This window comes from Macaca thibetana, chromosome X (assembly GCF_024542745.1).
Source record: "Macaca thibetana thibetana isolate TM-01 chromosome X, ASM2454274v1, whole genome shotgun sequence".
Taxonomy (NCBI): domain Eukaryota; kingdom Metazoa; phylum Chordata; class Mammalia; order Primates; family Cercopithecidae; genus Macaca; species Macaca thibetana.
Window position 1 is genome coordinate 52,081,197 of NC_065598.1, and position 13,604 is coordinate 52,094,800.

At 40.2% G+C, this 13,604-nt stretch overlaps 2 protein-coding genes across 2 annotated transcripts in view; one reads left to right on the forward strand and one right to left on the reverse strand.

Annotated features, from left to right (window-relative positions):
• LOC126945777 (syncytin-1-like) overlaps window positions 1-12,853 on the forward strand; it is a 66,470-nt gene extending 53,617 nt beyond the window's left edge. Inside the window, exon 3 of the mRNA XM_050775860.1 lies at window positions 12,756-12,853. Coding sequence (XP_050631817.1) covers window positions 12,756-12,853 — 98 coding nt within the window. The remainder of the gene's footprint in view (window positions 1-12,755) is intronic.
• The window catches only part of LOC126946501 (melanoma-associated antigen D4-like), a 526,225-nt gene that overhangs the window by 418,630 nt on the left and 93,991 nt on the right, over window positions 1-13,604 (reverse strand).

Sequence of the window (13,604 nt, forward strand, 5' to 3'; positions counted from 1 at the left end):
TGGGAGTACAGGCGTGAGCCACTGTGTTGGGCTTTTTGCTCAGGTTTTAATCAGGTTATTTGTTTTCTTATTATTGATTTCTTTATATATTTTGGATTTTCACCTCTTCTCAGCTGTACGGTTTGCAAATGTATTTTCTCATTCCATAGATTGTCTTTGCACACTGTTGATTATTTCTTTTGCTGTGCAGAAGTTTTTTAGTTTGAGATAATCTCATTACTTTGCTTTTGTTCTCTGTGCTTTGGGGATCTTATCAAAAAAAAAATCATTGCTAACACCAATGTCATGGAGCTCTCTCCCTATTTTTTCTTCCAGTAGTTTCATAGATTCAGGTCTTACATTATACCATGTTAATTCATTTTAAGTTGACTTTTGTATATGGTGAGAGATGAGGATGGAATTTCAGTCCTCTGCTTGTGGATATACCGTTTTCCAAATACCATTTGTTGAAGAATGTCCTTCCCTCACTGTGTGTTCTTGGCACCTCTGTCAAAAATCAATTGACTGTAAGTGCACGGATTTATTTCTGGGCTCTCTTCTCTGTTCCACTGGGCCAGGTGTCTATTTTGGTCATGCCACAAAACTTCACTTCTCTTTTTGGATTTATATTCCTCGATTTTGTTGTCCTCGCTTCTGTCTGTCAATTTTCATGTATTCCTTCGCTTTGCTCTATATTCTTTCCTTTGGAGCATTGATCCATCATTATAGGTTTAGGTATTAGAAGTTATGGGGAGGTAAAAGGATGCTTAATAGCCTCTTCCCTCCAGGGGTTTGCAATTTGGTTACAAACACACATAAACTAATTAATGTTTTTGTTTGGTTGGGTTTGATACAGTGTCTGGCTTTGTCGCCCAGGCTGGACTGCAGTGGTGTGTTGCTACCTCACTGTAGCCTTGAGTCCCTGGGCACAAGTGATCCTCCCACCTGGACCTCCCACAGGACTGGGATTACAGGTGTGAACCATCAAAAAAGAAGAAGGTTTGAACCGTGAAACCCAGCCCAGAGACATGTAAATTTATCATTATAATTTTTTTAATTACATAATTCAATTCAATTCTGTCAATTTTTTTCAAAGGAATTGCATCCAGCGACACTCATTCTTTTTTCTTTTTCTTTTTTCACATACACACATTTATTTGTTTCTTTTTAAGACTAAAATAGCCATTAAAACGATGGATGCTGGCCAGGCACAGTGGCTCAGGCCTGTAACCTCAGCACTTTGGGAAGCTGAGGCGGGAGGAACACTTGAGGTCCAGAGTTCATGATCGGCCTGGCCAAAATGGTGAAACCTAGTCTCTATTAAAAAGACAAAAATTAGACAGGAATGGTGGTGGGCACCTGTAATGCCAGCTATTCAGGAGGCTGAGGTAGGAGAATCGCTTAAACCCAGGAGGCGGAGGTAGCAGTGAGCTGATTGTGCCACTGCACTCCAGCCTGGGCGACAGAGTGAGGCTCTGCCAAAAACAAACAAACAAACAAACAAACAAAAAAAAAGATGGATTCTAAAAACTATGAAAAAAATTTAAGGTGGAATTAACAGCTTGGATTAAAAATCAAAGTACACGAGGGGATGGATTCCTCATTTGCCGTGATCTTATCATTATGCATTGTATGCCTGTTTCAAAATATCTCATATACCCCATAAATATATACACCCACTATGTACTCACAAAAATTAAAAAAATAGACAATTTGCCTGTGTTTGGCCTTTATTAATTTGTTACATTTTCAGTTCCGAAAAATTTCTGAATAGAAGTCAATACGAAGAATGTAATTTTCACTTTTTGAGGGACAAAGTTTCTCTTAATTGCTAACTGCTTGCAGTTACATAATTTAGCCATTGCTAGTTCTATAATATTTTCATTCCAATTTTAATTGTAGACATTTCATTAATTATGTTAACCAGTGGGTCTGAGGTAGAAAAACAGAGGCGGGAACTGCTTTCATCTCTTTGCTCACTGCCCACTAAGGCTTGTGCCATAGGCTTTTGGTTCCTTCAAGATCTTGTAATAGCTAAACACAGAGAACACATTTGTGGAATCAATGTTGTCGATGCTGCTTTCACAGAAAAGGGACTGGCTCCGGAGTCATGATAGTGGGGAAGATTGGGAGTTAGTAAAGGAGCCAACCTAAGTACGTTTTGGACAAAAAAAAATATGAAAAGATCCACTTTCTGAACCCCTAAATGATGATAGATAAGGAGATATTTGGAAGAGGCTAAGGCAAGTTTACAGATGACAGACTGCTAAATGGCTACTCTGAGAAGCAGACATATCCTTGGGCATTCGCATTGATGGACTTTTGCTTCTTGTCTTATGACTGAGCACCATGATTCTTTGCCTTTGCTGTAGTGATGAAAGAAATAAAGCTAAAGATGATATTGATGTCACAAAATACTATTACAGCAAACACTGTAGCCTTCTTTCTTGCACGGAAAGCAACATTACATTAATTTTAACCAAGAAAAAATGGAAACTAAGGTCCTCTCTATCTTCCATGCCCCAAATGATACCTAAAAATAAAATTGACATAACCAAGTGTGAAGGTTAATACTGTCAACTTGATTGGATTGAAGGATGCAAACTATTGAGCCTGGGTGTGTCTGTGAGGGTGTTGCCAAAGACATTAACATTTGAGTAAGTGGGCTGGGAAAGGCAGACCCACCCTCAATCTGGGTGGGTACCATCTAATCAGTTGCCAGTGCGGCTAGAATATAAAGCAGGCAGAAAAATGTGAAAAGGCTAGACCCGCCTAGTCTCCCTGCCTACATCTCTCTTCTGGGATGGAATCTTCCTGCCCTCAAACATCAGACTCCAAGTTCTTCGGTTTTGGTACTCGGACTGGCTTTCCTTGCTCCTCTGCTTGCAGATGGCTGATTGCAGGACCTTGTGATCATGTGAGTTATTACTTAATAAACTCCATAAATATGTGTGTGTGTGTGTATATACATATATATATATATATATATATATATATATTCTATTAGTTCTGACCATCTAGAGAACCCTGACTAAAATGACACAAAAATGTATTCAAAACAGCACACTGCTATTTATTTTATCAAAGGTTTGTGATTATATATTCTCTCTAAGGGAATTTAGCATTGGTTTTTTAATGTAAAATAACATTTATTTTCTGATTAAAAAAGTAGTAGATGCTTTTTATAGAAACTTGTAAAATATGGAATAGCAGAATGAACACTAACAACCACAGTTTCTCCAGTCTGAGGTAAACAATGTGCTGCACTTCTAACCAGTGCCTTTTATAACTGATGCATCTCTTAAATTGTATACATACATTAAAACATCACATTGTACTCCATAATTACATATAATAGTTAGTTGCTAATTAAACATTAAAGAAGCACTGCATCTTTAGGGGAGACATAAAAGCTCAGGTGTACCAACAGTTAGTATGATTAGCAGTTTAGCAGGATTATACCGCAATAAGATCTAACATTAACTACTAATATTGAATTGTATTGGACTCCTTGCAGTACTTAAGGGAAGTTAGTAAGAAAAACTATTCATGCTTGAAAATATTTTTAAAACTTGTATGAAGTGAATCAACACTGAATACCACACATGTCACTGTCACTGGATGCCAATGAAGTGCATAATAGGAACCATAAGACACAGTCAATAATAAAGGGGGAAATAAAAGGGAACCTATCAAAGCACCGTCAGACGAGTGCAGAAGCACACACATGAACACACCCTGCAGCTGCAGAAAGACATGGTAGGAAGTAAAGCCCCACAACTCATCAGCCTTCCTTCTCACCAGCTCATGAGTTCACAAGTGAGTTTGCTGAGGGTCAAATGCCCACAGTAAAACTGACCAATTTAAACATCACTGAGCGCCATTTCAAGCATTATGTAGAAAGCTACAGACAACAGTGAACTTATTCTGAGCACGTCTTAATCCATCATCTTCACAGATGACTAAAGAAATGGCCTGTAAACATTTTGTCTGATAATCACTAAAGTAGTGACCTCCAAACTCTTTTATGACAAGGCATGAGAAATACACAGTTTGTATATAGTTGACAAGTCAAATAAATATATATATGTGCTTGGGGATGTGCAGTGTATTTGTATATTCTACATGCAGTGAACGCTATTTAGTATTTATTTTACTTGCTTTCTTTAAAATGCTGTCTGTAGCAGACAACATTAATCTTATGATCCACCATGGATTAAAAACCAGTTTAGAAATGATTAAAGCCTTTTCAGAGAACATCCTCAATGGTTGATAAATGTTGCTGTAGAATATGTGCAAATACCCGTGGGAACCCAATTTTGTCCACCTCCTTAGCAATTCAGTGTTTTTAGACAAAAATGTCATCTTTGATATGGGCCACAAAGGCTACTACAAAATATACTATTACTGATGAAGTGTGTGTTTCATCTGCAGATATCAGTGTCTGTTTTGCACAGGTGAAGTCTTATTTGGACAGACAGGAATTCACAGGCAAAAGAGACAGCAAGTACATGTGACCTCTTGTCCTCTCAGTATCATGTGGAGGCTTTGCTTGGGCTGCAGCATAGGTGAACGTCATGCATTTCCTGCATTCACGGGGACCTCCATTTCCTGCATTCACAGGGACCTCCATTTCCTGCATTCACGGGGACCTCCCTGTGAATGTGCAGGAATCTCCATTTCCCTACAGTGCTCCCATTTTATGAGGCAAGTGGGAGAGTTGCACTGAATGTGGAGGGCAGTAAATAATTTGACCTCAGCCACCGAGCAACCTGAGCTCAGGTGATAGCGTTTACTATGGTACCCTGAAACTTGCCAGCTACTCAGAATCTGTAGACTTTGTCCCACCCACCCACCGTCCTGTGGAAATCAATGTGGTCATAGATTCCCATGCATGGAGGATGGGAAGCTCTGGTCATGTGGGAAACTGAGGCCTCCCACAGGTAGACTGGCTGTGTTGGTCCCAGTTCCGTTTCCTCCCTTAACAGCTAGAGAGTTGCTAAGTTCATCATGTATCAGACAACTCTTCTTGTCTCTACAATGTCTTTCATACTTTCTGCTGCTTCCTGTTTGTCACAAGGGCTCCTTCACAACTTTCCCAATCCCAATCCTATTATGGTTGTTTGAACTCATCCAGCAGGTCTGGAGTTATATTCCGCAGGAATGGCAGTAGGAAGCTCAAATTTGACCTGAAATTCAAGCCTGCCCTTTGAAACTGGAGTGAGGCCACTCAGGAATCATTAAAGTCCAGGTCTGCACGTGATGGTCAGTATTGTGTCAACTTGATTGAATCGAAGGATGCAAAATATTGCTCCCGGGTATGTCTGAGAGGGTACTGCCAAAGGAGGTTAACATTTGAGTCAGTGGATTGGGAGAGGTAGACTCACCCTCAATCTGGGTGGGCACCATCTAATCTGTTGCCAGCACCACTAGAATAAATCAGGCAGAAGAACATGGAATACTAGACTTGCTGAGGCTTCCAGCCTCCAACTTTCTCCCATGCTGCATGTCTCCTGCCCTCGAACATCAGATTCCAAGTTCAGCTTTTGGACTCTTGAACTTATACCAGTGATCTGCCAGTGGCCCTAGGGCCTTGAGACACTGACTAAAGGCTGCAATGTTGGCCTTAATACTTTTGACGTTTTGGAACTTGGACTGCCTTTGTTGCTCCTCAGCTTGCAGATGGCTTATTGTGGGACTTCACCTTATGATTGAGTGATGGGACTTCACCTTATGATTGGGTGAGTCAATACTTCTTAATAAATACTGCTTCATAATACATCTATCCTATTAGATCTGTCCTTCTACAAATCCCTAATACAATATGAAACACTACCATCCAGCCATCTGATGGCATAATATTGACCATTGCTAATTAGCTGCTCAGTGAAATGTAGTTATACGACTGACTCTCAGGGAACACTGGAACAAACCAGGCAACTCAGCAGCTACTACCAGGAACGAGGTGAGCAGACAAGGGTCACGGCCACAAATCAAAGCAGAAGACACCAAACCACAAGGAGCTCCTGGCCCTGTGAAGAGCAGCTGTCACATCTTTCTCACTGCTGAGGCCAGACCTGCCTCTCATGTCCCTCTCCAGACTCACTTCTTATGGCCAGGAGTTGGTACTTGATCCGTAGCCAGCATCATTTTTCTGTACAGTTAAATTCTTATTGACTATCGTCACCCGATTGTTCTATCAAATAGTATGTCTTATTCTTTCTAACTGTGTTTTTGGTACCCAGTAACCCTCCCCACCTACCCCAAGCTCCCCACTACCCTTCTCAGTCTCTGGTAACCATCCTTATACTCTTTATGTCCATGAGATGAATTGTTTTGATTTTTAGATCCCACATGTAAGTGAGAACATTTCCACAAATAAGTGAGAACATTTGATGTTTGTCTTTCTGTTCCTGGATTATTTCACTTAACATATTGTTCTCTAGTTCCATTCATGGTTTTGGAAATGACTGGCTCTCATCTTTTTTATGGCTGAAGAGTACTTCATTGTGTGTATGTACCACATTTTCTTCGTCCATTCATTTGTTGCTGGATGCTTAGGTTGCTTCCAAATCTTAGCTGTTGTGAACAGTGCTGCAACACACAAGGGAGTGCAGATATCCCTTCGATATACTGGTTTCATTTCTTTGGGGCATATGCCCAGCAAGAGGATTTCTTGATCATATGGAAGCTCTATTTTTAGTTTGTAGAGAAACCTCCAAACTGTTCTCCATAGTGGTTGTATATTACATTCCCACCGACAGTGTATGAGGGTTCCCTTTTCTCCACATCCTTACTAGCATTTGGTATTGCATGACTGTTGGTTAAAAGTCATTTTAACTGGGGTGAAACGATATCTCATTGTAGTTTTGATTTGCATTTCTCTGAAGATCAGCAATGCTGAGTACCTTCTCATATGCCTGTTTTCCATTTGTATGTCTTCCTTTGAGAAATGTCCACTGAAATCTTTTGGCCATTTCCTGATCAGATATTAGATTTTCTCCTGTGGAATTGTTTGAGCTTCTTGTATATTCTGTTTATTAATCCCTTGTGAAATGGGTATTTTGCAAATATTTTTCCCATACTTTGTGTTGTCTCTTCAGTTTGTTGATTGTATCCTCTGCTCTGCAGAAGCTCTTTAACTTGTGATCTCATTTGCCCATGTTTGCTTTGGATGCCTGAGCTTGTGGGGCATTGCTCAAGACATTTTGCCCAGGGAAATCTTCCATCTAAATGTCTTGTAGATTTTCCTCAATATTTTATTGTAGTAGTTTCATAGTTTGAAAGCTTAGATTTCTTTAATCCATTCTGGTTTTATTTTTGTATATAGTGAGAAATAGTGGTCTGGATTCATTCTTCTGCATTTGGATATCCAGATTTTTCAGCACCATTTATTGAAGAGACTGTCTTTCCCCAGTGTATGTTCTTGGCATCTTTGTGGCAAGTGAGTTCAGTGTAGGTGGGTGGGTTTGTTTCTAGTTTCTCTCTTTTGTTCAATGGATCTATATGTATGTTTTAATGCCAGTACCATGTTGTTTGGGTTACTATCTCTCTGCAGTATGATTTGAAGTCGGGTAATGTGATTCCTCCAGATTTGTTCTTTTTGTTTAGAACAGCTTCATTATTCTGGGTCATTTGTGGCTCCATATGAATTTTATGATTGCTTTTTATATTTCTGTGAGAAAAGTCACTGTCATTTTTTTAGGGATTGCATTGAATCTGTAGATTGCTTGCATGTAGATATTTTAGAATGAGTTTTGCCAGCTAGTGTCCTTCAAATATTTTTTTCATTCAACACAAATATAAGTTTTTGGATAATATTTATTGTAAGGTTCCCTGTTGTACATGTAATATCTGAAGGATCTGTATTGACGTAATGAAACTCTGGGTTTAGTGATATTGATAATTTGTAGTCTTTGTGTCATCCTCTCTCTCATCAGTCTGGATAAAGGTTTATTAATTTGACTTATCTTTCAAAGAAACAATTTCTGGTTTCACTGATAATTTCTATAGATTTTATCTATTCTATTTAATTCATTTTTCCTGGTGTCTTTTACATTTTTTTCCTTCTTTTTTCTTTTTTTTTTTTTTTAAACAGAATGTCACTCTGTCACCCAGGCTGGAGTGCAATGGCATGATCTCAGCTCACTGCAGCCTCTGCCTTCCAGGTAGAAGCGACTCTCCTGCCTTAGCCTCCCGAGTAGCTGAGACTATAGGTATGCACCACCATGCCAAGCTAATTTTTGTATTTTTAGTAGAGATGGGGTTTCACCATGTTGGCGACACTGGTCTCCAGCCCCAGACCTCAGGGGATCCACCCACCTCAGACTCCCAGAGTGCTGGGATTACAGGCGTGAGCCACTATGCACAACCTAAAATTTTTCCTTATTGCTTTGGGTATAATTTGATTTTATTTTTCTAGTTCCTTAATGTGGTATCTTAGATAATTGATCTGAGATGTTTCTTCCTTTCTGACATAAGTATTGAAGGGTATAAATTTCTCTCTATGCTTCAGTTTCATCATGCGAAGTTTGATAAGTTGTATTTTCATTTTAAAATTTTTCCTGCAATTTCTTCTTTGATCTCTGAATTACCTAAATGTGAGGTAATTTCCAAGATTTTATGAATTGCAGACATCTTTCTACAACTAATTTCCATTTCAATTCTTTTTGGTTGTAGAACATGTTTTATAACATTCTATTCCTTTTGAATTTGTTGAGATTTGTTTTTTGGCCCACAGTATGGTCTATCTTGGTGAACATTCCATGAGCACTTGAGAAGAATGTGCATTCTACTGTTGCTCTATAAATATCAATAATGCCAAGTTGGTTGATAGTGTTGTTCAAGCCTTCTGCATTTATATATCCTAATTTTTTGTACACTTTTTCTACCAATTGCTGGGAAAAATGTTGAAGTCTTCTACTATAAGCGCACATGTGTCTATTTCTTCTTTGTGATGTGTCAGTTTTCCCTCAGGTATTTTGAAGGTGCCTACATATTCATGGTGTTTCTGTCTTCTGAATCAATGCACCTCTCCATGATTATTATGTAATGTCTCACTTTGTCACTTGTAATAATCTCCACTATAAAGTGTGCTTTGTGAGGTATTAATTTGACACTTCGAGTTTCTGTGATTCATATTTGCAGGAAATACCTTCTTCCATCCTTTACTTGTAACTTATTTATTTTTAGAGTGCGGTTCTTTTTTTTCAAGGTACAGATTACTGATAAATATGTTGTGAAAATCAAGATCTTCTTGGAACTGTGCCACAACAATAAAAATACCAAAAAATTAGATGCAGAAGTTAATATAGAACTAAAGTGTTATGCAGAAATCCACAGAAAAATGTGCTAGGTTCTTCAAAAGGACCTCAAACTCTTTGACAGCCTTCATAGAAAGATATCTTGACACTAAAGTGGTACATTTATATGAAAAATATAATGTTATCCCGCTATTTTGTACAGTAGGGTCTTGGATAAAATTTCATTTCACAAAAGAGTTCTGTTGCTAAACATTCTTTGAAAAGTGACTATATAGGAGGATCTCTCAGAGCTCTCTTAGCTTTGAAATTTGGGGATTCAAATATCCCTCTGTAGATTGAGAAGGAAAAGTAAAAAAAAAAAAAAAAAAAAACCAATATCATCGGGGAGGAAATGCTGGTCTCCTGCATTTTTCTTTTCTTTTTCTTCCTAAACTAACCAGTCTGTGACGGTCCTCAGCTGAGCTGTTAATCCAGAGAAGAGCTGCCCTTCCGGAGAATACATGGATTCAATGGAGCCCAAGGCAGGTTTGAATCACTCAGAAACAACAGACAGAGCAACAGCCAGAGCCCAAGGCAGGTCTGAATTGCTCAGAAGCAACAGCCAGAATAACTTTTGAAAGGCTGTAAATGGAGGTGATTAAAATCCTCTGATTTATGTTACTTCTCACTCAAGTTGCTAAAAGTGCCTTCCCATCAAGAGCTGATTGGCTAGAGACAGAAACGTTTGTTCAACCCTATGTTTCCTTCCTTCCTTCCTTCCTTCCTTCCTTCCTTCCTTCCTTCCTTCCTTCCTTCCTTCCTTCCTTCCTTCTTTCCTTCCTTCCTTCCTTCCTTCCTTCCCTCCCTTCCTGCCTCCCTCCCTCCCTCCCTCCTTCTTCCCTCCCTCCCTCCCTCCTTCCTCCCTCCCTCCCTTCCTCCTTCCCTCTCTCCCTGCCTCCCTTCCTTCTTTCTTCCCTCACTCCCTGGCTCCCTTTGTCCTTCTTTTCTCCCTCTCTCCCTTATTTCCTTTGTCTCTCCCTCCCTTCCTTCTTTCCTTCCTTTTATAAAAAGAAATGAACTAATATTTTTTAAGTAGAAATATCAGAATGGTTCACAGTTATTTTGTGAGTTTTCTTTTAACTTTTATTTTGGTTTTGGGGGTGCATGTGCAGGTTTGTAACATAGGTAAACTCATGTAACGGGGTTTGTTGTACAGATTATTTTGTCACCCAGGTATTAAGGCCAATACCCATTAGTTATTTTTCCTGATCCTCTCCCTCCTCCCACCCTCCACCCTCTTATAGGCCCCGGTGTGTTGGCCCTCTCTGGGTGTTCATGTGTTCTCATCAATTAGCTCCCTCTTATAAGTGACTTCATGTGGTATTGGGTTTTCTGTTCCTGCATTAATTTGCTAAGGACAATGGCCTCCAGCTCCATCTGTGTTCCTGCAAAGGACATGATCACATTGTTTTTGTTTTTGTTTTTGTTTTTTTGCTGCATAGTATTCCATGTTGTATACGTACCACATTTCAAAAAGTCCATTCTATTATTGATGGGCATGTAGGATGTCTTTGCTATTGTGAATAGTGCTGCAATGACCATACAAGTGCATGTGTCTTTATAATAGAGTGATTTATATACCTTTGTATATAGTCCCAGCAATAGGATTGCTGGGTCAAATGGTATTTCTGTTCTTAGATCTGTGAGGAATTGCCACAGTCCTTTCCACAATGATTGAACTAATTTATACTTCAACCAACAGGGTGCAAGCATTGTCTTTTCTATACAAACTCACCAGCATCTGTTATTTGTGTTCTTCCTTTTTATCCAGTCTTATAGATTCTGGTTCTGTTTTTTGAGACAGGATCTCCTTCTGTCTGTGAATGTGTCTGAGACTTCCAAGGATTTCAACTCTCTCAATTGCCTGTGTTTGAAATTTAGGAATTTCCTACATTTTCAGTGGTTTCCTTCTTAACCCCTCTTCTAACTGTCACTTCTTCCACACATGCTCTGCCAGAGGTGATGCAGTTTGTGTGTCTCATCTCTCTCAGAGGGACTAGTCACCTTTTGTATCCGTTTCCATGGCTGCTTTGTTACCTCAGTTCTCTAATGATCTAAAAACAAAACGAATCAAAACAAAAGGCAACGTTATAGATTATTAGGCTTGTTCTCATTTTCAGGGCTAAAGTGACTTGTCTTGAGGCTTTCTAAACCTTACCTGGTGGTAAAACTCTCCTTTATTAGTGTTTTGACTACTGGTACAAAAATACAGCATTCAAACATGTGAAGTAAAAGATAATCCAGGGGCTAGCTGACTATGGCTTGAGATCTAAATACAGCCCATGGCTTTTTTTTCAGTCATTGAGATAAGAATTTTTTTTCCATTGGAAAATATTATTTCTAAAAAAACACAACAATATGCCACAGAAACCACATGACCCACAAAGACTGAAATATTTACAATCATGCTTGTTAAAGCAAAATTTGGTGACCCCGTATTAATCAAATATCTATTATTCTGCTTTACATTATTGCATACATTTTTTCATCCATTAATTAATTTATGTATTCACAGATTGAAAATACGATGTTACTCTATCCCCTCAAGAAAGCATCTGGCATTATGATACCATGGTTCCAGTCGGGGAAAGTTGTCCCATGGATCAGGTCAATACACGAACATATATTTGAGGTAGGAGACTGGCAGGACTTGTTTTCTGGTTATAACTGAACCTAGAGGCTATGATCAGAATCTATGGCTATTTCTGAAACATACACTGTCTGAATAACCTGCAGATATATTCAGGCAAATCAGTTACCAGTCCAGAGATTTAAATGTGAAGTAACACAATATGAAAAGAAAAAAGAAAAAAGTAAACAAGTGTGAATGTATTTAGTCTGCAGAAGTATTTATTCAATTACGTTCATTGGAAGCATCGCAGAAAACCCAGAACCAGAAAACAAAGTGATTAATAAAAGCATTTATAAAACTGGCCAAGGTGGGAGAATCTCTTGATGCCAGGAAATTGAGACCAGCATGAGCAAGGTAGGGAGACCACTATCTAAAAATAAACAAACCAATTAGCCAGGTGTGGTGTCTGCACCTGTAGTAGCAGGGACTGGGGAGGCTACATTAGGAGGATTGTTTGAGCCCAGAAGATGGAGGTTTCAGTGAGGTATTGTCATGCCATTGACTTCCAGCCTAAGCGACAGAGTGACACCCTGTCTGAAAAAAAGGATTTATAAATAAAAATATGAAAATAACTTATTTCTTCCACAAAAGGTCTTTCTGAGACACATCCTCCAGTAAGTGACTGTCTGTTCCCAACGTTTCTGAATGCATGAGATTGGACAAAGAGAAACAAAAGTTCTCAAGTCCCTTTTTCTGCTACAAATGCCCTGTGGATGTGGGTCTGGGGGCAATGGAAAACCCCACCCTGCTCGGCAAAGTCCCTGGCTCAATGTGCATATCCCTTTCTGTGAAAGTTCCTTGCTGCCCATGCGCCTTGTTCTCTGCCTTCTGTCCCTGCACAGCTGTCAAAGGAGACGTCGTGACTTCCTTCTTTCGTGCTGACTACGACTTAGCCAGTAGGTCTGCAGATCAGTCCTCCCAGAAGTTGAAGTGTGAGTGAGTGTGAGGGGGAGCAGGTGGGCTTCCTGTGGGTTGGTCCACTTGGTCCATGGCCTCTGAGGTCGTCACCTTTCTACTAAAACTCAGCGATACCGCCACGCCCTTGCTGTTGTGAGGTCCCGGGCATGGGAAGAAGGGGGGCCATAGAGGACAGGGGAGGAGCGTCAGGTGAACATGGAGTGAGTTGTGAAGGGTGACATTACTTGAGGTATTTAAGTCCTGGAGGCAAACAAACAACAAAATCCCAAACACAAAAAGGAGGGAATCCAAAGCCGTTAGTGGGGACCTGTGAAGGAGCACAGAACAGGGCGAGGCGGGACAACGAGGGGCACCACGGCCCTTAAGCCAAGAGGGGACCTCACTGCACATACTCCTGGGACACTCGCCTCAGTGCGCATGTTCACGGGGCGACTTCCCATCGGCCCCTTCACCCATGTGGCGAACGCGGCGGAGCTGTGAGTGTGCAGCTTGGATCCCTAAGGTCTGGGTTCTTTCTCTCCTACTGAGATGCAACGAGTAGGTCTACAGGCCGATCCAACTGGGAGTTGAAGTGTAAGTGAGAGTGAGGAGGAGCCAGGAAGCTTTCAGAGGGTTGGGAAGCCAGTGACTCAGAGTGAGAAAGGCCTCGAAGTCGTCGTCCTTCCCATGTGGTTCGGCCGTGGGTCTTCTTGTCTTTTCAGGGCCATAACTAGAGAGGAAGGAAGGCCAAGGAGTGGAGGGGCTCAGGTGAAGCTGGGGTGATGCTGGGGTGT